At 57.6% G+C, this 17276-nt stretch overlaps 1 protein-coding gene across 5 annotated transcripts; it reads left to right on the top strand.

Moving 5' to 3' along the window:
• The first annotated feature begins 246 nt into the window (after positions 1 to 246).
• Positions 247 to 16975, top strand: DDX54 (DEAD-box helicase 54). Of its 5 annotated transcripts, none has more exons than XM_039505221.1 (20): positions 247 to 444; positions 1639 to 1768; positions 2223 to 2293; positions 2678 to 2866; positions 4077 to 4126; positions 4811 to 4852; positions 8061 to 8156; positions 8732 to 8853; positions 9361 to 9422; positions 10289 to 10420; positions 11156 to 11366; positions 12085 to 12219; positions 13156 to 13377; positions 13695 to 13783; positions 14327 to 14512; positions 14851 to 14993; positions 15087 to 15200; positions 15551 to 15655; positions 16191 to 16288; positions 16605 to 16975. In XM_039505221.1, exons 1-20 carry the CDS (start codon positions 337 to 339, stop codon positions 16844 to 16846), a joined length of 2547 nt encoding a protein of 848 aa, XP_039361155.1. In that variant the 5' UTR covers positions 247 to 336; the 3' UTR covers positions 16847 to 16975. The 5 variants fall into 5 exon arrangements, with proteins under 5 accessions (XP_039361155.1, XP_039361156.1, XP_039361152.1 ...); XM_039505222.1 differs by having other exon boundaries at positions 1642 to 1768; XM_039505218.1 differs by lacking the exon at positions 247 to 444 and adding an exon at positions 1001 to 1129.
• The last annotated feature ends 301 nt before the right edge of the window (positions 16976 to 17276 follow it).

Consider the following 17276-nt stretch of genomic DNA (forward strand, 5'->3'; position numbering starts at 1 on the left):
GCCGGGGGTGGGTTGGTCAAAGGCAACAAATCCCGGTGTCTCGTCGCTGTGAGCCGGGTCCCGAGCACGGCCGGGCCGCAGCCCGCGGGAGAGGGTCGGACCACCCCGCGCCCACACCCCTCCCTCAGGAAGCTCCTCCCTCTCCAGCTGCGCGCGGCACCGCAAGGCGCTCAGGGAGCTGCGCCCCGCCCCGGGCCCCGCCCACCGGCCCGTACCATCTCTCCAGCCGGGGGGGGCGGGGAGCGCAGGCTGCGTTCCCGCTAGAGGTCGCGGTGGGTCAGGCCGCCCAGGGGCGGGGCCACCTGGCGGGTCGGAGTCGGTCGCCTGCCCCGAGCCATGGCGCCGCGCCGCCGCCGCCGGCCCCCTCGGGGCCGCGAGCCCGAGTCCGAGTCCGAGCCCGGCGAGCTCCGCCTGGGGCCTACGGAGGGGAGCCCGGAGCGGCCGGGGAGCGGGGCGGGGGCTCGTGGAGCGGCCCGGCCGGCGGGGGCGCTGCCTGCACGTGGTGTCAGGCCCGGCCGGCGGGGGGGGGGTTACGGGGCCTCGGCGGCTTTGCCGAGGGACCCGTCACGGGCCGGGCCTGGCCCCGGATCAGCGAGAGGGTAAATGCCCCGGGGCCGCCCCCCCCCGCCCCGTGCCGGGTCCCGCTCCGTGGCCGGATCCCCCGGCCCAGGCACCGGGTGCTGCTCGCGGGGCTCCCAAGGCAGGAGCGGAAACCCCCTCGCTAGGCCGGTGCTTTTCAAACGGGGGGTCACGGCTGGGTCGCAACGCTGGGCCGCTCTGCTCAGCCGGCCGGGCTGTTAGGAGTCCCGGCAGTGCTGCCGCCTGGCTGGTGCCTACCTGTCCGGGCACCGCACTGCCCCCCGGAAGCGGCCAGCAGCGGGCCTGGCTCCGGCTCCTAAGCAGGGGCACCGTGGGGCCCTGTGCACTGCCCTGCGCCGAGCACCAGGCCGGGCACCAGCCAATGGGAGCTGGGGATGGGGGTGCCTGCAGGAGAGAGCCGCGTGGAGCCGCTTGCATGACTCCGCCTAGGAGCCAGACCTGCTGCTGGCTGCTTCCAGGGTGCAGTCCCTGCTGCCAGGACAGGCAGGAAGCCTGCCTTAGCACCACCACTGACCGAGAGCTGCCCAAGGTAAACCCATGCCCCAACCCCACGCCCCAATCTCGTGCCCCAGCCCTGAGCTCCCCCCCCCCCCCAGCCCGGAGCCTCTTTCTGCACCCAAAACCCCTCATCCCTGGCCCCACTGCAGAGCCTGCACCCCCAGCCCAGAGTCCTGACTCCTCACACCCCTGCCCCAGCCCCCCCAAACCTGGAGCCTCCTGCACCCCAAACGCAGAGCCCCCCTGCATCCCAAACCCCTCATCCCTGGCCCCACCCCAAAGCTTGTGCCCAGAGCCCTGACCCCCTCCCACACCCAAACCCAGAGCCTCCTCCCACACCCCAAACCCCTCATCCCCCAGCTCCGTTGGGTTGTGGGCATTAACAATTTTCTTGAACTGGGTCACCAGAAAAGAAGTTTGAAAACCTCTGCTCTAGGGAGTTCTAAAATAAGACTGGACAGATGATCTAAGAGCCCTCTTCCATCTATCGTGTCATGAAATGACATTGCTTTTGCACGTGTGCCCTTTCCCCATTGTCAGCAGGGATCCGGTAAGGTCTTACCAGCCTTTCCAACGCCTGATTACTCCTCTGACATGGAGCCAGACACTAGAGAGATGGTACGAGCACAGAACAAAAAGAAGAAGAAATCAGGGGGCTTCCAGTCTATGGGTGAGTGAAATGGATGGTCATAAATCTGAGGGCAGAAATTGAATTTTGATTAACGTGGGGTGCTCAAACTTAGCTCGACTCAGGGCCACCTCAGCAACTGGTCAAGGCCTGAGTACCAGGCAGAGGAGCACATTGCAGGTGTATTCAGAAGAAATCACGTGTGCCAGCATGCGTTGAGGCTCATGATTAGATCAAAATTGGGGGTCTTTTTCTTTGCCTTCTGGAATTTGAACCACTAAGTCACATTTTTGAGCTTTTTATCTGCAACTATTAGGGTAAGAAACTTTTTTAATGAAAGCTGATGTTATTCTCTAATCACATGACTCCAGAAGGTGGGATTTTAAGTAAAAAAAACAATTATATTGTGAGACTTGCACTAAAATAGTTGGCAACACTGCACCCTTGTTATACAAGGGCCATTTAATATTGTGATCATATTTGTCTTTTCTCGTAGGCTTGAGTTATCCTGTATTCAAAGGGATCATGAAGAAAGGCTACAAAGTGCCTACGCCAATCCAGCGAAGGGTAATGGACAGGCTCTCATTGCTCCAGTGTAACTTTTATGGGGTGTATGTTTGTTAAAGGTCCTGGGGGGTTTCCATAGGTAATTTCTGCAGTGCTTTGTGGGGTTGAGGTAGGAGGTGAATCTCACTGTGCTGATGAGCCTTAGCCGCGTCTAGCATGTGGATTCCACAAGGCCCAGTGTTAGCAAAAGTTGCCCGACACCTCTGTAACCTACCTGTGGAACTCATTGCCACAAGATACCATTTAAGCTAAGAATTGTAGCAGGGTTCCCAAAAGATATGGATGTTTATGTGGATTATGAGAACATCCATGGATACCCCAGTGATTGGCACATGATAAGAATCCTCCAGCTGGATTGGAGCAGCATCTGTTCTTGTCTTGCAGACCATCCCTGTGATCCTGGATGGGAAAGACATGGTGGCCATGGCAAGGACTGGCAGTGGGAAGACGGCTTGTTTCCTCATCCCCATGTTTGAGAAGCTGAAGGCGCACAGTGCCCAGACGGGAGCACGAGCCCTCATCCTCTCGCCAACCCGCGAGCTTGCCTTGCAGACCATGAAATTCACAAAGGAGGTAGGGAGTGGAGGAAGCAGCATCAGCTGATCAAAGAGACACTGGGACTGGAGTAGCTGGGAGCTCTCTCAGAGATGTGACTTGAGAGCATGGTACATGGAGCTTGTGTTGATACGGAGAGGCAATATAGTGCAGTAATTGCTGCATTTCTTGCATGACATAACGAACCTCTGGAACTCATTGCCACAAGGTATCATTGAAGCTAAGAATGTAGCAGAGTTCCAAAAAGATGTGGATGTTTATGTGGATTATGAGAACATCCATGGATACCACAGTGATGGGCACAGAATAAGAATCTGACTAGACTAGAACTAGACATGGTGAAAAACGAGGGTGAGATCATCAGGCTTCAGGGCATAAGCCAATAGGCTGGGGTTAGGCAGATGTGCCTGTAGGCAGGTTATTCCATACTTGTCCACTAGGAGGTTCTTTGCACCTACCTTTGAAATATTTGATCCTGGCAAGAGACTAGACTGGGGTGGGCAAATTTTGGCCCAAGGGCCACATCTGGGTTGGGAAATTGTATGCAGGGCCATGAATGTAGGGCTGGGGCAGGGGCTTGGGGTGTGGGAGGGGGTGCAGTGTGCAGGAAGGGGCTCAGGGCAAGGGGTTGGGGTGCAGAGGCCGCAGGGACGTGGTACTGGCCGCTTCCGGAGCAGCGCGGGGCCAGGGCAGGCAGGGAGCCTGCCTTAGCTCTGCTGCACCATGGGGCTGGCAATCCCACGGGCCGGATTGAAAGCCCCGAGGGTCCGGATCCGGCCCATGGGCTGTAGTTTGCGCTCCCCGGACTAGACAAAGAGCAGATGGCCCTTGAGTGTGATCCAGTCTGGCTGCACTCCTGTGGTTTAGCTCACAAGGACAGTGCATGGGTACTTTCCGTAACGCTGCAGGTTACCAAGTAGCAGCAGCCACTGCACTCTGTCTTTTGAGCGCTGATGGCTGGGTTGCTACGTGGGCCTCCTGCTGCCCCTATGGAGAGCCCCCCATGTCGGTGGTATTGCGGGGTTAAAGATGGAGGCAGATTGTACAAAGGGAGAAGCAGCCTGATCCAAAGTCGTAGCAGCTTCAATGTGTTCATCCCTCCTGAGACAGCCAGGCCTTGCGCTGGGGTAGCCCTGGCAGTTGAGGTGAAGAGTCCCATGATTGGGAATGTGGGGAGCTGGAGGCAAGATTAGGATTGACAGTAGATGGGGTGTGTTTTGTCCTGCAGCTGGGCAAGTTCACAGGCCTGAAGACTGCGTTGATTCTGGGAGGAGAGAGGTAAGCCAGTTGCAGTCTGCCCCTAAAGCACCGGCAGCTGCAGCAGATTGCAAGGCCTTGAACGTTTTGTCAAATGTATTTTTCCCTAGAATGAGTCAATTACAGTAGAAACTTATGAAACATTGGCTAGATCAATGCCCAGATGAAATATTGACCTGGCTCAGTGACACTGCAGTGGGTAGAAACATCAGAGCTGGGTCTAGAGCCGGATTGCCAGGATTGAGTCTGGGCCCTTCAGGGGGTTCCGTTAATTTTAAATGAATTTTTTAAAAAGTATATTGGCTCCTTTCAGCATCGGGACCTAGTCCCAGCCTTTGGCCCAGCTACTTGTATTTGTGCATGCACGGCGGGCTGGTGCGTGGCGGGCGGTTACCGAGACGGGCGCGCCCGGTGGGCTGCTGTGCATTGCATTTGGGAAGGATGCATGGCATAGATGAAGGACCCCATTGGGCAGCTTACTGCTCTCTGGCCAACCTGTTCCTTTAGAACGATCCCTGGGAAGCCGGGCTCAAGGATCAGGCTCCATCTCAGCCTCTTTTGCAGAAACCAGGTTGAGGGCATGAGGTTATCTACCTTGCAGCTTGCTGCTGGGCTGGGTGGAGTCCCTTGTTGTCACTAGGGCTGTGTTATGGCTCCCCCTGCTGGTCATTATTACCAGCACCTCTGATTCTCTTTCTCCCCTAGGATGGAAGACCAATTTGCAGCTCTTCATGAGAACCCCGATATGTGAGTCTTAATGCTGAGGGGTAGCGACTGTGTTCTCCAGATGTGGGTTGGGGGGAAGGGTCACAGCATGGGAATGGGGCTTGTGGGTGGGTTTTTTCCTCTTTCTTTGGAGCATTGAGACCCAAGGCACATCCTGCACAATCCATCCTCTAGGACTGCCCTGCTGCTTTTTTCTCTTCGGTAACTGACCTGGAGTATCTGTGGTTGGGAGAGTTGGGTTAAGCTGTTGTGACTTTCCTTCCCCACCCCCCAGCAGCAGAGTCTCACCTGTATTATTTAATAGAATCAGAGACCTGAAGGTCAGAAGGGACCATTATGATTGTCTAGTCTGACCTCCTGCACAATGCAGGCCACAGAATCTCACCCACCCACTCCTGTAACAAACCCCTAACCTATGTCTGAGTTACTGAAGTCCTCAAATCGTGGTTTGAAGACCTCAAGCTGCAGAGAATCCTCCAGCAAGTGACCCAGGCCCCACGCTGCAGAGGAAGGAGAAAAACCTTCAGAGCCTCTGCCAATCTGCCCTGGAGGAAAATTCCTTCCCAACCCCAAATATGGCAATCAGCTAAACCCTGAGCATGTGGGCAAGACTCACCAGCCAGCACCCAGGAAAGAATTCTCTGTAGTAACTCAGATCCCATCCCATCTAACATCCCATCACAGGCCAGTGGGCATATTTGCTGCTAATAGTCAAAGATAAATTAACTGCCAAAATTAGGCTATCCCATCATACCATACCCTCCATAAACTTATCAAGCTTTGTCTTGAAGCCAGATATGTCTTTTGCCCCCACAACTCCCCTTGGAAGGCTGTTCCAGAGCTTCACTCCTTTGATGGTTAGAAACCTTCATTTAATTTCAAGTCTAAACTTCCTGATGGCCACTTTAAATCCATTTGTTCTTGTGTCCACATTAGTACTGAGCTTAAATAATTCCTCTCCATCCCTGGTATTTATCCCTCTGATATATTTGTAGAGAGCAATCATATCCCCCCTCAACCTTCTTTTGGTTAGGCTAAACAAGCCAAGCTCTTTCAGTCTCCTTTCATAAGACAGGTTTTCCATTCCTCGGATCATCCTAATAGCCCTTCTCTGTACCTGTTCCAGTTTGAATTCATCCTTCTTAAACATGGGAGACCAGAACTGCACACAGTATTCCAGATGAGGTCTCACCAGTGCCTTGTACAATGGTACTAACACCTCCTTATCTCTACTGGAAATACCTCACCTGATGCATCCCAAGACCGCATTAGTTTTTTCTGCAGCCATATCACATTGGCGGCTCATAGACATCCTGTGATCAACTAATACTCCGAGTTCCTTCTCCTCCTCTGTTACTTCTAACTGATGTGTCCCCAGCTTATAACAAAAATTCTTGTTATTAATCCCTAAATGCATGACCTTCCTCTTTTCACTATTAAATTTCATGCTATTACTATTACTCCAGTTTACAAGGTCATCGAGATCTTCCTGTATGATATTCTGGTCCTTCTGTGTATTGGCAATACCTCTCAGCTTTGTGTCATCTGCAAACTTTATTGGCACACTCCCACTTTTTGTGCCAAGGTCAGTAATAAAAACCTTAAATAATATTGGTCCCCAAACTGATCCCTGAGGAACTCCACTAGTAACCTCCCTCCAGCCTGACAGTTCACCCTTCAGTATGACCCGTTGTTGTCTCCCCTTTAACCAGTTCCTTATCCACCTTTCAATTTTCATATTGGTCCCCATCTTTTCCAATTTAGCTAATAATTCCCCATGTGGAACCAGATCAAATGCCTTACTGAAATCGAGGTAAATTAGATCCACTGCGTTTCCTTTGTCTAGAAAATCTGTTACCTTCTCAAAGAAGGAGATCAGGTTGGTTTGGCACAATCTACCTTTTGTAAAACCATGTTGTATTTTGTTCCAATTACCATTGACCTCAATGTCCTTTACTTTTTCCTTCAAAACTTTTTCCAAGACCTTGCATACTACAGATGTCAAACTAACAGGCCTATGGTTACTCGGATCACTTTTTTTCCCTTTCTTAAAAATAGGAACTATGTTAGCAATTCTCCAGTCGTACGGTACAACCCCTGAGTTTACTGATTCATTAGAAAGTCTTGCTAATGGGCTTGCAATTTCATGTGCCAGTTCCTTTAATAGTCTTGGATGAAGATTATCTGGGCCCCCCGATTTAGTCCCATTAAGTTGTTCGAGTTTGGCTTCTGCCTCAGATGTGGTAATATCTACCTCCATATCCTCATTCCCATTTGTCATCCTACCATTATCCCTAAGCTCCTCATTGAAGACTGAGGCAAAGTATTTGTTTAGATATTGGGCCACGCCTAGATTATCCTTAACCTCCACTCCATCCTCAGTGTTTAGCGGTCCCACTTCTTCTTTCTTTGTTCTCCTCTTATTTATCTGGCTATAGAACCTTTTACTATTGGTTTTAATTCCCTTTGCAAGGTCCAACTCTACAAGGCTTTTGACCTTTCTCACTTTGTCCCTACATGTTCTGACCTCAATAAAGTAGCTTTCCTTGCTGAGCCCTCCCATCTTCCACTCCTTGTAGGCTTTCTGCTTTTTCAGGTCCTCACTACTCACCAAAACCAAATCTAAAATGGCATCCCCTCTTGTTGGTTCTTCAACGGCTTGGTGAAGGAATCCATCAGCTATCGCATCCAGGAAAATCTGAGCCCTATTATTGCCAGCCCTTGTCCTCCAATCTATATTTGTATTGTGGTAGCACTTAGGAGCTCTTGTCAAAGAGCAGAGCCCTATCCGCCGAACAAGCTCGCAGGTGCTGCATGCAGTGGGTCTGATTCTGCACTCATGGTGTAAATGGGAAGTGACGGCACTGAAGCTGATGGAGTCACAACCTGTAAACCATGTGCTGAGCAGAGTCAGACCCAGAGTCTCTTCCTATGTGTATTTCTGGAGGGAGAGCAGAGACTGGAGATGGGTCTTTCTGAAGTGGACCTGTCATCTGAATGTCCCTCTTGGCCTGGCAGATTTGGGCTGGAGAGGCAAGTGGGATGGGAGGGGGTTGGTTGGGAAGAGCTGCCTTGTCCTGTTTTTCACCAGAGTGGAGAACTGCAGCTTCCCCAGCTCCATCTCTCTCCACCAGGACAGGTGGGTGCCTGAGTGTGGGTAGCACCTTGGCCCTCGCATGGAGTTGTGGGCAGCTGGGTGCCTGCTGCCCATTGGTGTCTGTCATTCCAGAATCATTGGCACCCCGGGGCGTCTGATGCATGTGGCTGTGGAAATGAACCTGAAGCTGCACAGTGTGGAGTATGTGGTGTTTGACGAAGCTGACAGGTCAGTTCATGACGTTGCCGTAGCTGAGATTTCACCTTGGGGCATTTGTCAGCCCCTCTGTTCCCAGGGGCTCCCAGTAGGACCCTCAGCCAAGTGTGACAACTGCACCACCAGGGAGGATCTGGGGCTTGGTGCCGTGGCTGCATCCCGTGGACACAGAGGTGGGAGTGTGGCTTCCCAGTGCCACAGATGGGGAGAGCACTCAGCTACGACAGGCTCCGAGCGCCTGAAGAGTGAGATGTGAGGCCAGTGGGGGGAAATGGACCAGGTCAAGGATCTTGGGAAAGCAGCCAACTGGTGCAATGGTGCCCGTTCTTGTCTGCTGATGCTGGGCTAGATCTTCCACTTGCAGGGCCAGTGCAGGAGCTGGCAGGTGGGATTCTAGGGCTCCTGGGTGTTGGATTCAAGAGCTCATCCTGGGAGGAAGCAGCTTGTCCCGGTGCATAGGGATGTGCAGTCCCCATGCGCACACTGCTTTCCTGGGTGCTGCGTGGGATGGTAGGGCCCGGGGGTGGGGGTGGGGGTGGCTTGCTGGGTTGTGTGGCTGCTGACCTTGGTGCTGTTGGCCCCCTCAGGCTCTTTGAGATGGGGTTTGCGGAGCAGCTGCAGGAGATCATCGCCCGGCTTCCCGAGAGCCGCCAGACCCTGCTTTTCTCTGCCACGCTCCCCAAACTGCTCGTGGAGTTTGCTCGGGCCGGTAAGGAACATCCCCCACCCAGCCCCACGCGGGAGAAACGGGGGCTAGATGGAGGGGGGGTAACAGACTGAATGGCAGGTGAGCTAAGAGTAGTTTTAGCTGTGCTGACCTGTCCTTTTGGGGGAGGGGAAGGGTTCCTTACCTGCTGTTGCCCCGTTCCCCCAGGCCAAGTGCATCCACGCTGCCTGTGTCCCACCTACTCCTTTCCTCTGCAGTTCGGGGGACCGTGCCCCGGTCTCCTGCAAAATGAACGTTAGTGCTTGTGAGAGCAGGCAGCTAATTAAAGCTGCGGCATGGCACGCTGCGGGCAGGGCTCCACCTCCTCCGCCTTGGCTCCGCCGGCACATCCCCCTCCTGACCTGCAGCACCCCCTGCTGGGCCTTTCAGAAGCTGTGATTGCCCCGCTGTACGTGTCTAACAGTGAGTCTGCTCCCTTGGCCTGTTCTTACTCAGTGTGAATTCAGGCGCCCCTTGCCCTGGGCTCATGTTCTCCTGCCTCGTTCACAGGTCTCACTGAGCCAGTCTTGATCCGGTTGGACGTGGAGACCAAGCTCAGTGAGCAGCTCAAGGTGAGATGGGCTTGGGGGTCTTCAAGGCTATTGAGTTTGGGAGGGCTGGGGTAGAGGAGATTGGGGCCGTCTCTTGATTCTGGGCCTGTACAGCACCTAGCACCTTGGGTCCCTGGTCCATGCCTGGGCCCTAGGCTGTAGTGCAATACAAATAACAACTCCCCGTTTGTCTGAGCTCATCCCAGCAGAGCTCTCAAGCTCCAAAGAGCGCTGCTGTCCGTGCTGGGGAAGGAGGTGGAGGACCAGCAGTATGAGTTGTATGGCTGGGAGGGCCCCAGTGTGTATATGCCTCTGCCCTTCTCTGGGCTGCTGCATTTCACAGCTGCAGGCAGTGTGCAGTGCCCCCTCCTGGGGCTAGTAACTGACGCGAGGGTGGACGAGGTGCTACCGGGAGCCTGATCCCATCAGTTAAGTGTGGCCCTGACAGCATTAGCTGGGGTTGGCACCAGGCAGTCTCGGGCAGAACCTGAGCCCAGGTGAGGCAGATGGACTTTCAGGGTGGTTCCCCCAAGCCTCCAGGGAACCAGTTTAGATTGGAGGGCAGGGGAAACCTTCCATCCCTTCCCGTTAGCCCCAAGAGGTGCTTTCCAGACAGGGCCAAAGAGCTGCCCAGCCAGAGGTGCCAGAGAAACCGCGGGTGGTGGGCTGCAGCACAAGCTGTGTTATTTCACTGGTAGCCCCTAGGAGCCTCGGTGGCGGGTCAGGACACCGTGGTGCTGGGCGGTTTACAGCACCTGCCCCAGTCAAGTGAAGAGAAAGCACAGCCTGCGTTGTTAGCCCCAGCACCTCTGGCTTGTAACGCATCCAGGGGGGCCATTGAGGGGGCAGAGAGGGGCTTCCCACCTCACCCCTCTCTCCGCTGGCAGCTGGCCTTCTTCCATGTGCGTGCGGATGACAAGCCGGCCGTGCTGCTGCACCTGCTGAGGAGCGTGGTGAGGCCTCAGGATCAGACAGTCGTCTTCGTGGCCACCAAGCACCATGCGGAGTACCTCAAGGAGGCAAGTCGGGGAGCCAGCGCGCCATGGGCCCGGCACTACCTGTGCGGCACAGGCTGGGCCTGGGCCTGGTGGAGCCATGGGAGATGTAGCAGGGGGTGGGGATACATGCAGGGCTGAGACCAAGGCAGAATGGGGAGCTGCTGGGGGTTCTGCTTCCCAAGGCAGGGAGGAGGGGGAAGGAGCACTCTGCCTCTGTGGTGCTGCAGGCCTGTGGCTGAACTGGTGCCTGAGCAGCATACAGCAAGGTTGGTGTGCTGGGGGTGCTCCTGCCACGTGCCATGCACCAGGTGGTGGGGAGAGCTGGGGGCACATCACCTGGGTCTAGTTGTGTGTGTGGTCGGAGTCGAGCCCGTTTCCTTCCCAAGACAGGTCCCTGCCTGAGCTTCCACTGATTGATTCCTGTGTCCAGGAGATGCCAGGGTGGTCCCTGTCGCCAGAACCATCCTGCTGCTGCAAGGGAGTGTCGGGGGCTGGTGCTGGGCTGCCAGGAGGAGGAGGGGCATTGCCGATGGACCTTACAGCTCTCCTGGAGGGTGGCGTGGAGAGGTCTAGCATGCTGCTGCTTGGCCAGCCTAGTACTTGGAGGAGGCAGGGATGCCGAGGGGAGGGAGGTGTAGCCTGTGGAATCCCTCCTCCTTTGGCTCTGACTTATGTTGAGGTCCCCTGGTCTTTGGGGTGGTTCTCCCCTGCTGGGGGCCAGGTGCTCACCTTTGCTCCACCCTCCTCCCCCTCCAGTTGCTGACAGTGCAGGGCGTGAACTGCACCCATATCTACAGCTCCCTGGATCAGACGGCCCGGAAAATCAACATTGCCAAGTTCGTGCACGGCCAGTGCGCAGTGCTGATTGTTACCGACGTGGCTGCCCGTGGCATCGACATCCCCATGCTGGATAACGTCATCAACTACAGCTTCCCTGCCAAGCCCAAGCTGTTCCTGCACCGTGTCGGTGGGTCTCTGGGGCAGGCCGGGCCGCGGGAGGGGGCTGAGCTCTAGGGCACAGCTGCCTGTCCTGCTTCAGCTGATCTGCTCCCTCCCGCCCTGGTCACAGCTCCACCCGGCTGGTAAATGCCATGGAGGAGGGAAGCCTCTCCACCCCCAAATATCCTCCCCACTGCCCCTGCTGGGCAGCCACCTGCCATTGCCGTGGGAGCCATTGCTGCAGGGCCTGTCCCAGCCTGGACTCCCTGCCGCTGAAAGCTCTCTGGGCTGGAGCCCTCATGCCGGGGCTGAGCCCTGCCCAGGACACTGGGGGAACGCAGCATTTCAGGGAGAGCCACAGGAAGGTCTGGAATCTCAGTCTGCGGGGCAAGGCCCAGGTAGCCAGCCAGGCCAGGCCCAGTGGGAGGGAGTGTGCAGTTTGGGGGCTATTCCCATTAGTGGCACGGGCACCGGTTGCCGGGTCCCTTGAGAGCAGCGGAGAACGTGCTGAGATTCACCATCTGCAGTGGGCACGAGAGGGTGAGAACGCCGTGCCCTTGTCCAGCCCTCCCCTGGATGAACAGCGTGATCCCCGCTGAGCGTGGGGGCCAAGCTTGGCTTCTTGGCCTCGGTCCCCTTAGCAGCTTCCCTGCCCCCGACCAGAGTAGGCCCATTAGCCAAACCCTGAGTCCGTGACTGTGGTTCCACACTGCCCTGGAGCTATTCTGTCTTGCTTTCCCTCCCAGGCCGCGTGGCCCGCGCTGGCCGCAGTGGCACCGCCTACTCCCTGGTGGCATCGGATGAGACCCCATATGTCTTTGACTTGCACCTGTTCCTGGGGCGCCCACTCACTCTCGCCAGCCCCCACGAGAAACCCTCAGGTAAGGTCCATCTGGGTACTGGCCCCTCGTCCCCAGTGTGTGTGTGTGGGGGGGAGCTCTCACTTGGCATTCTTGCTGGGGCTGGGTTTGCCTGGGGAGACCCACGTCGTGGCTATGGTGATGATGCCGCCAGCCTCGCAGGAGGGCTGGGTCTCGCTGCCCAGCCCTGGGGTGAGGAAGCACCTTGTCTCTTGCAGGCCTAGATGTCTGTGCAGGCTAGCAAAGGGGTGATGGGGAGCTCTGGCAGCGACACGGAGCTCCCCTGCATGGCAGGAGGGTGACTCCTGCTGCCAGAGGCCCTGTCTGCAGATACTCCACCCCGGCACAGGCCCTGTTTGCACTGTTACCAGGGCTTAGCTCTCTGCGTCCCTGAGCTGCGCTGACGTAGCGTGGCCCAAGGTCTCGGCTTAGGGGCCCAGTTAAGGTCCCATCTGCACGATGCAGTGAATCCCTACAGCTTTATCCCCCTGGACCTTCCCCTCCCTCTCCCCCTCTGTCCTCTCTGAGGTCACCCTTTGTGTGTCCAAGACACTATAGTGGCCATGTCCTACCCTGTAGCCCAGCCGGGCTCACGCCTGTTTCTGTTCTGGAATAGCCGTTCAGAGGCATAGTGGGACTGGCACAGCACTGGAGTGGGAAGTCTGGGACGTGGAGACCATAGGCAGAGGATGTTCTGGGTGGAGGCAGGGTGTGGGGAAGAGATCAGCTGTGTATGTCTTGAAAGGTTCCAACTGCTCCACCCCTCTTAGCCTGAGCCTTGTCCCAGTGGGGCCCAGCCCCTCCATTGCAGAGGGCTGCTGCTAAGGCCACTCTCCAGGTCCCTGAACTGGGTGCAATCTCTGTTCTCCCCATCCCAAGTGGACATGTGGGATGGGCTGAAGCATGGGACCCCTGGGGAGAAGCTGCCGGTCCCGAACCCCTTCTGTCCTGTTGCAGACAGGGATGGGGTGTTTGGCAGAGTCCCCCAGAGCGTCATCGACGACGAGGAGTGTCTGCTGCTCACTGACCACGAGAGCTCGCTGGACCTGCAGAGCCTGCGCAAGGTGTCGGAGAATGCGCACAAGCAGTACCTGAAGTCCCGGCCTGGCCCCTCGCCCGAGTCTGTCAAGAGGGTGAAGGAGCTGGACTTCTCCCTGCTGGGCATCCACCCGCTCTTCAGTGAGTGCCTGTCTCTGTCTGTGCCCTCCTGGCACAGCGGGAGCTGCAGGCTGCTCCCACCCTGGCCTCCTGCAGCGGGGCCCATTGGGTGAGGCTAGGGCAGGAGCTGCTCCTGCACTGCTCCCTACCACACTTCCTGCTGGAGCAGCGGGGTGCTCCCCCCATAGCCAGTGCTCTTCCAGCATTGCCTACAGCACCCCCTGCTGGGGGAGATGGGGCCTGGAACCCCTGCGAGAACACTGGCGTTTCCTGCTGGGACTGGGAGCTTGGCAATGTATTAGGCACTCACTGCTCTGTGTCCCTTCCTCCCTCTCTGGGCTCCTGGCTCGAAGGTTCTTGCTTTGGGGAGGATGAGCTGGAGAGACTGAAGTTTGTGGACAACATTAAAACCTACAGATCCAAAGCAGTGAGTACAAGCCGTGATCTGACACCAGGCCCCAGGCCTGTGCTGGGGGGAGGGAGCTCGCTCCAGAGCTGCGAGGGGGCTGGCCTTTGCAAGCCCTGACTTGGGCGTGCTGCCAGGTGCAGCGACCCAGCCAGAGTGCCACTGAACTGAATCTTGGCCATCCACCTTGGCAGCCCAGAGAATGAGGCTCACCCCTGCGGGGGAGTGGTAGCATTAACCCTCGCAGCACCTCTGTGGTGCAAGGGGGTGTGCTTTAGGGATCGCTGCCCCTCCACGGAGATGCAGCTGCCCAGGAGTTTAAGGTGGGAACCAAGGAAGCTGGGACTCAGCTGCACATACAGCTCCTCAGGCTCTGGGAAGATGCTTCCTGCCTGCACCAGGGCTCCTGGGCTGGCTCCCTCCATGTGTTACTGGTGCTGGATGAACAGCTCCACCAGCCCCTGGGACCAGAGCCCAGCAGACAGCTCCACCTGCCCCCAGGGAGAGCGAGGGGAGGGGTCTCCCAGGGTACGCGTCACTCACGGGTTCCATCTCTCGGACCAGACCATCTTTGAGATCAACGCCACCAACAAGACCCTGGCCAGCGATGTGATGCGAGCCAAGCGGAGCCGCGACCGCAGCCTCATCGACAAGTACCAGAGGGGGCAGCAGGAGAGACGGGCTGGGGCTGCGCTGGGGGGCCGGGACCCAGCAGTCCCTGCCCCTGAGGAGGAGGAAGCAAACCTCCAGGTATGGACTTGGAGGGTGCCAGCTTCTCAACCACATCCACCACAGGGCCTGCCTGGGGACTCTGGGAAGTAGGCGGCCCCGAGCCCTGCACTGTGTAGTGTCAGCCCATGGCTGGGGGCATCAAAGGGCTGGCTAATGTCACGGCCCCGGTAACACTTGCTGGACTCTGGGTTGAGGTGGGGGTTGGTGTGACTGTGCCGGGGGCAGGGAACAGTTTGCACAGTTGGTAGCATTGCATAGCGGCAGGGGTACCCAAGGCACCAGCTGGGTAGGCTGGCGTAGCGGCTCCTGCCTGGAGAGTAGGTGCACCAGGCCCTCCTGTCTGATCCGTGTCCCAGGAAGTGTTCGCCGCCGTGGTGGGCAGGAAGCGGAAGCGGCACCAGGTGGGAGAGGGCATCAGGAAGAAGCAGCGGCATGAGGCGCAGCGGGACGAGGAGTTCTACATTCCCTACCGGCCCAAGGACTTGGAGAGCGAGCGAGGGTGAGTCACTTGACCAACGCCCCCAGCGGCGGGATCCCCTGCTGCTCCCAGCTCCCCGAACTCCTCTGACCTCTGCCTTTCCCCCGTGTCCAGGCTGAGCATTGGCGGGGAGGGCAGCGCCTTTGAGCAGCAGGCTTCTGGTGCCATGCTCGACCTCCTGGGGGACGAGACCCACAACATGAGCAAGACCAAGCAGCTGCTCAAGTGGTAAGTGCCTGACCTGTAGGGAAAGCGAGAAAAGGCTCCTGCTGTGGGGAGGGCCATGGGGACAGCTGCCCCTCACACAGAGCCCTTTGATCCCCAGCAGGCAGCACCAAACGGTGGATTTTGCCTGATCATCCTGTCCTCCTCCCTCTGAGGACTGGGGGTGTGAGTGCCACGGTGCCAGCTGAGGGTGGGATTCTCTCCACCAACCAGCTGGGCTGGGGCTTGGTTGCTTGTGCCCCTGGCGCTTGGGGGGGAGAGCATTCAGTCTTCCGGGTGGGGCTGATCGATGAGCCCCCATTTCTCTCTGCCCCGCAACACCATTCCACCCCACTGCCCTGCCTCCACTCCAGGGACCGCAAGAAAAAGCGGTTCGTGGGGAAAACTGGCCAAGAGGACAAGAAGAAAATCTGCACAGAGAGTGGCAGGTACATCAGCGGCTCCTACAAGAACAACCTGTATCCTTCCAGACTGGGGATGGGCTGGGGGCAGAGGCAGGGCAGGGAGCGACCTGTATCCAGCCATGGGGCTCTTGTTCTCTGCCCTCCCAGGACTTCCTGACTGCAGGGCACTGTGGCGACTGCAGAGGGTGCGTGTCTGCGAGGCAGGGAGCAGCTGTTTCCAGCAGCAAGGGGCTGGGCCCTTCTGCGGCTGCTGCAGAGGGGCAGAGGCAATTCCAGTTTGCAATAGTGGGATGGCGTGGCTGCCTGCTGGCCATTGCCGAGCTTTGCAGCTGGGGATCTTACGAACTGGGGAGTAGGAGCCTGGGCTTCCTTCCAGGAAAGTCTCTGCTGAGGGAGAAACAGAGCGGCAGCAGGCACAGGGGAGAACGCTGCCACTGCCAGCCCCAGCCTGCAGGGCCCTCTTCCTTCGATGTCCTGGGGCCCCGAGCTTGAAGGGGGGAAGCGCGGGGATTGGGATTAAGGTGAGGGGAGAAGTCGTGGAGGGCTCCCCCCCCCCCCCGCAGCCCTTTCCTTAACCCGTCGCCCCCAGCTATGAGAAGTGGAAGAAGAAATACAAAGTTGAGGAGTGGGACTCCGAGGAGGAGGCGGGGAACGAGCCGAGAGGCGGGACGCGCCGCAGGGGCAGAGGTGAGTGCCTGGGGGTGAAGGCACTGCCCTGTGCAGACAGTGGTGCCTGGGGGATCCAGGCAGGCTGAGACCCACTGGGCGGCTGATATGCAGGATAGCGTCAGCCTCACTGCTGGCTAGAGAGCTGCTACCAGCGCAGAGCCCAGCCGGCTGTGCAGGGCTCGCTCTGTGTGCCAGCCCCTGTTCCCCGCTAGAGGCCATTCCCCTTGGCATGGCTCTCTAGCGCAGCTCCTGGCCCCAGGGCTGGCTGCCTGTGGGGAGCTGAGCAGGGGGAGAACTCCTGGGGAGGGCTTTGAGTAACTCATTCCCCCTGCAGGAGGCAAGCGGCTGGCGCCCTCCCCAGGGAAGCACGGCTCCCAGCAGGGCAAGGTGCACTCGGAGCTGAAGAGCAAGCAGCAGATCCTGAAGCAGAGGAAGAGGGTGGCCAAGCAGAACTTTCTGCAGAAGGGCGGCCTGAAGCGGCTGAAAGGCAAGAAGCGGCAGCGGGTGCAGGAGCTGCGCAGGACGGCGTTCGGCCGTGGTGCTGCCAAGAAGGGTCAAATGAGGAAAAGGATGTAAAGAATGGAGCGTGGGAGGGCAGCAGGCCGGATCTGAGCAAAGGGCTGATCCCCTTTCTAGGGCGTGAGCTGCCCCGTGCAGGCGCCGGCCTGGGCAGGAGCCATTAAATGACATGGTGGTTGGTTTTCAGTTTCTGTTGGATGTTTGTCTCGAATGCAGCTCGGGGGCGGGGGGAGATGGAGGGAGTGCTGGCCAGGGAATGGGGGGGCAGGGCTAGCTGCCTGCCCCTCTGTCAGTACCTCTGGAAAGTCTCCAGCACAAGCTGTTAAGGTTGCTGGAAGATGGCCCTTGGCAGTGCTAGAGCAGGGGGGGAGCGGGGGGATTGTTCCTGTTGCCTTGACCAGCTAACTGTCTTCTGAGAGTGCTGGAAAACCTGCCTGGGGGAACCACAGCTGTGCTGGCCTGTGCCACTGACCTGTGTCTCTGATGG

This window comes from Mauremys reevesii, linkage group 18 (genome assembly GCF_016161935.1).
Source record: "Mauremys reevesii isolate NIE-2019 linkage group 18, ASM1616193v1, whole genome shotgun sequence".
Lineage (NCBI taxonomy): Eukaryota > Metazoa > Chordata > Testudines > Geoemydidae > Mauremys > Mauremys reevesii.